The sequence below is a fragment of the Petaurus breviceps genome, unplaced genomic scaffold (assembly GCF_028583685.1).
Source record: "Petaurus breviceps papuanus isolate PSGF00001 unplaced genomic scaffold, PetGlider_PUasm1.0 90779, whole genome shotgun sequence".
NCBI classification, from domain to species: domain Eukaryota; kingdom Metazoa; phylum Chordata; class Mammalia; order Diprotodontia; family Petauridae; genus Petaurus; species Petaurus breviceps.
The window spans coordinates 4,503,415-4,508,858 of NW_027187344.1; the positions used below are offsets into that span (position 1 = coordinate 4,503,415).

At 40.3% G+C, this 5,444-nt stretch overlaps 1 protein-coding gene across 1 annotated transcript in view; it reads left to right on the forward strand.

Annotated features, from left to right (window-relative positions):
- The first annotated feature begins 242 nt into the window (after positions 1-242).
- Positions 243-5,444, forward strand: part of MYMK (myomaker, myoblast fusion factor) — a 20,460-nt gene continuing 15,258 nt past the window's right edge. Inside the window, exons 1-2 of the mRNA XM_069069246.1 lie at positions 243-576; positions 3,189-3,303. Coding sequence (XP_068925347.1) covers positions 442-576; positions 3,189-3,303 — 250 coding nt within the window. The 5' untranslated portion in view covers positions 243-441. The remainder of the gene's footprint in view (positions 577-3,188; positions 3,304-5,444) is intronic.

Sequence of the window (5,444 nt, forward strand, 5' to 3'; positions counted from 1 at the left end):
GGACAAAGCAGGGAAATAGATTTCCAACTATAGACCACAATGAAAAAGGAAAACAAAGAACAGTGCTAAAAGATGGAAAATGAGTGAGCACCATGGCTAGGGAGGAACAGAAAGATGACTTGTCTCTGAACTTAAGCTCTGGCCTCTCCCATAAAAGCAAAAACAAATACCCCCATCATGCCACCCATCAGCTGTTAACCCCTCCATGTGTTGCCTGTCATCTGAATTGACATCGCTCCTCCCTGGGCATTTAAACTTGGGAATGTGTGGTCTTCGGTCACAGCTGTGAGCCCAGCTCTCTCAGGGACCAAGCTGATTGCAAGCCTCCGGCTGTCCCTTCTGTCCTCTTTCTTTCTCTCCTTGCTCCCTTTCTTGAATTTTGGGCAAGGGGTAGAAGAGAGGATTTTGATTGAATTGAACATTGCCCACTGGCACAGGACCATGGGGACCCTTGTTACCAAGTTGCTTCTCCCTACAATCAGCAGCCTTGCCTTCCTCCCCACCATCAGCATTGCCGCCAAGAGAAGGTTCCACATGGAAGCCATGGTCTACCTTTTCACCATGTTCTTCATAGCGGTAAGGATGGGATTGGGATGGGAATCCTCTTTCCTATTGTTTTCCCCACCTTGGAGTACCTGGTTGGCAGGTAATAAGGATACACCATTTGGAGGCAGTATAGGGTTGAACAGAAAGAGCCCTGAGCCTAAGTATTAGAAGATGTGAGTTCTGGTCCCAACTCTGTCTCTAACTCGTTGTGTGACCTTGAGCATATCACTCCTCTTCTCAAAGCCTTGTACTTCCCCTTGTCAAATGAAGTGGTTAGCTTAGGTAATTCCTCAATTCCTTTCATCTCTAATATTCTGTGAGCCTAAGATTTCCTCAGAGTGTGTGTGTGTGTGTGTGTGTGTGTGTGTGTGTGTGTGTGCGCGCGCATGTGTGTGTTTATGGCTCTCTTTCTCCATCTGAGGTTGTCTTTCAGTTTCTTTCCTTCTGTCCAAAGTCCTTTTTCTCCTGTATATTTAGGTCCCTCTACCTCTCTGCCAGTCTTTCCTTTTCTCTTTCTGTGAGGGGCTTCCCATGATTTCTAAAAGGTCTTTGAATCATCTGCTTTTTTCCTCACTCATCTACCATCAAACCTGTCCCTCAGTGACAAGAAAACTCCCCATGAGACATTTGTCTTGGAGAGAGAAAGGTTCCACTCAGATTCAACCACCAGGGACACATACACACGTGTATATGTGTAGATTGTGTATATATGAATATATATGTATGCATGTGTATATGTATCTATGTGTGTGTTCATGCCCACATACATATACATAGATGTCTCTATTCTGATACACATATATTTGCATTACACATGTGTGCTTGAATCCAGGTAGGTACTGATGAATCCATGTGTGAATGTATCTATATACACAATTTTACTTTATGAGTCACTGCCTTGCATATGCCAATTCCTTTGAGGGCCAAGTTCTCCTGGAATTTCTAACTTTTAACCTTTTGTTCCTTGTCCTTAGACTGAAGGATTTAGGGGTGGCCCTCTGATCTTCATTTCAATCATCTAGGTCTGGGCCTGAGTGCTTTTTAGCAGGATTTCTTAACCTTTTTTGGTGTTATCAGTCCCTTTGAAAGCTGGAGAGATCTGTGGAACTCTTTTAAATGTATTTTTTTTAATGTATAAATGTGGTTTTTTAATATAAAAAATTTTAAATGTATAAATTAAAATATATAAAATTATGAAGACTACAGTGACATGCAGTTATGGAATTTTTTTAGCATCAATCCTACAGACCCTAGGTTCAGAATTTCTATTTCAGAGTGTTTTTAAACAGGGAGCAATGACCCTCATCCCTTACATTTACATTGATGGTGTTGTAACTAACAAATCTATTGGCTCTTCATAAACTTTACATGAGGTTAATAAGGCAAGTGATTCTTATGCCTATTTTTGACAGATAAAGAAATTCACTCTTGGGCCTCATTTTGCTTGGAAGCAAAATGGCAGGGGAAAAGCAGGGATTCAAATCTAGATCTGATTACTGAGAATTCATTCCATTGAACTGCCGGCTCCCTCCTGCTCAGTCAACCCTAGGAGCTAAAAGTACAGCTATGTGAAGGTGAAGGCAGTCTGGGGACAGCTGATTCCCCACCCTGCTCCTTTACAGAGCCTGGGCTCAAAGCCATTGAGGGGGAGGGGAAGGGATGGAGTCTGGACCGAGCAGCTGCTGTTGTGGTCTGCATCAAATCTTCCTATCCCAGCCACCTCAATTTGCAGAGTAGAAGAAGCAACTGTCCTCCTTGAACAAGAGTGTTTTGGCATCAACGGACAAGCCCATTTCACCTTTTCCCTAAAAATCCAGGTCACCATTATCAGGAGGTTTGCTCAATTTGCTTGTTTGGTACAAGGTTTGCTTATTTTTCTTTCTTTCTTTTTCTTCCTTTTCTCCTTTCTCCTTTCCCTTCTTTTTCTTGCTTTCTTTCCTTTTTGTCTTTCCCCTGATACCTAATGGCTATGTGACCCTGGCCAAGTAACTTAACTACCCACTGCTCTATGCAACTAAGATTATAGGCTACAAAAAAGGTACCAACCTGCACGGGTAGAGGGAGTTTCCATACTTGGGAATTCCTTACCTCAGTGAAAACCCAGGATCAGTTTCTGTCCCAGAGGTAGGAATCTGTGGCCTTGAGGCTGCATGTAACCCTCTAGATCCTCAAGTATGGCCCTTTGATTGATTCCAAACTTCACAGAACAAATCCCCTTAATAAAAGAATTTGTTATGTAAAACCTGGACTCAGTCAAAAGGCTGCACCCAAGGACCTAGAAGCCCACATGTGGCCTCAAGGCTGTAGGTTCCCTACCCCTGCTCTGTCCCTATCTTTCTTCTCTCCTTTCTTTGCCTTATTTTTCTCACCTGTAAAATGGAGAAAATAATCCCTGTCTGGCTTCCCTTGCAGGGCTTTTGTAAGAACCTGATAGATAGGATGGCTCTTTGTAAACTATCAAGTGTTGTGAATGAGTAAGGGATTATTTATTATTCTTTTAGGCAAACCCTGACTAAAAATACACTCCTTACATCTGCTCACTGGCCTCCTAAGAATGGACTAAATCAATTCTGGGGAGATTGTCTTACCCCAAGTCACTGTCAGTCCTTTGTGTAATATGTTTTTTCTGTGTTTTCTGTTAGATATACCATGCGTGTAATGGCCCAGGCTTATCAGTGCTATGTTTCATGCGCTACGACATACTGGAGTATTTCAGCATCTATGGGACAGCATTGAGCATGTGGGTGTCATTAATGGGTGAGTGTCAGCCTCCTTTATCCCAGCCCTGCCAACAAGGATCTCGTTCATAAGCCCACCTACCCACCCCTGAGCAAGTCAGCCTACTGATTTACAGGGAGCATGGAAGGTCGCATGATATCTGCTTTTCTTGACTTCATGTATGACCTCCTTGCCTTCTGCTCCCACTTATATTGCAAAGGCAGTGTTTAATTCATATTAGAAAATTAGTTTTAAAGCACTTTAGAAAAATTCATTTCACTGACAGAGGAAGAGGAGAAGGTTATATATACTCCATCCTCTTTCCCCATCTTTAAGCATTTTCATCCCTTCAGGTCTCTCTTTCCATTGCAAAGATATTGTTTAATTAATTCTTTAAAATAATAGCAACAATAGCTGACATTTAATAGCATAATAAAAATTTATATAATATATAGTACAACAATTTAATAATAGCTATAGATCAAATTTCTCATTTAAGCCTCACAACAATCCTGGGAGGTAAGTTCTATTATTATCCCCATTTTATAGATAAGGAAACTGTGGAAGTCAGATGTTAAGCATCTTGCCCAGAGGAACAAAGCTAGTTAAGTTTCTGAGGCTAGATTTGAAGTCAGGTCTTCCTTACTTCCTTAGGTATAATTCTCTACCCTCTGTACTATCTAAAAGCTTGTCTAAAACTGTTTTCAAGCTCTTTAGAAATATCTACACAGGGCAGCCAGGTAGCACAGCGAGTAGGAGCACCGGCCCTAGTGTCGGAATGACCTGGGGATCTAATCCGGGCTCAGAAACTTATTACCCACCCAAAAACACCTGGCCGTGTAACCTTGAGCAAGTTACTTAACCCCAATTGCTTTAAAAAAAAAAGAAATATCTACTCATTGGAACTCAAAACTTATTTTTAAAATAACAACAAATGTTAAAAATTGCCTTTACATGTAATTAAGGGGAAATATTATTTAAAAAAAAAAAGATCTATTCATACTGCTTCATTAAAGCAAGTCCCTAAAGAATTTTGTTAGCCTCATTCAAGTTGATATGGGAACGGATTAATAATGAATGGATTTTCTTCAAAGATGTACAAACACGAAGACACACTTCTATACATTGGTGTCGATTTGTGATTTCATTATTATAGGGAATTTCCAGTGAGGATACTCCTTCCACTAACGCAGATTGTCAACTATTCCACAGCTTAGAGTTTTAAAGAGTTGCCTGGGACCGTGAGAGACTGCGTGGATCACCCAGAGTCACACAGCTAGTATATATCAGAGACCAGACTTGAATCAGGTCTTCCTAACACCAAGATGAGGACAGTTCACTATTCACTGCAGTAGATGACCTCTCATGTATATGTGTGTATGTGTCTATATAGACATATACATGTATGATAGACAGAAAGAGCATTTATTAGAAACGTACTATTGCCAAGCATTATGCTAATTGATATGTAGGTGAGACAGAGAGGTACATACATAAATGAATATATTATACATATATGCATATGAATATGTATTTAGATACATAGATATAGGTGTGTGTATGTAGTCTAAAAATCAGACATTTAAGGAAGTCATAACAGGGTGCTTGATGAGATATTGATTCATAACAAGTAACCAGGAAACACCTCTGTGGCATGTACAACGCTGCAGTAATTAAGGCGCCTGATCAGGTTACTAACAATGGAAAGAGGGCTAACCTGGGAGTTAGGAGATTGAAGTTCAGGTCAACAATTCAATTCAACAAATACTTATTTATTGTCTACTATATGCAAAACTCTGTCCTGGACACTGGGGATACAAAGATACCCCACAGATTCTGCCATCAAGAAACCCAAGGGGAAGAAGGACAAGCAAACAGATAACTATGATACAAAGAGACAAGTGCAGAACACTCTTGACTACTAACTCTGGTCATGTCTCTTCTTCATAGGCCTCAGCACCTCCATAAAATAAGTGGGTCTTATATAATAAACAAATGAACAGATGGATAGATAGATAGATATAGACAGATAGATACAGACAGATAGATATAGACAGACATAGAGAGAGACAGACAGCTAGATACAGAAAGACAGATAGGTAGGTAGGTAGGTAGATAGACAGGTAGGTAGATGATAGATAGATAGATAGATAGATAGATAGATAGATAGATAGATAGAT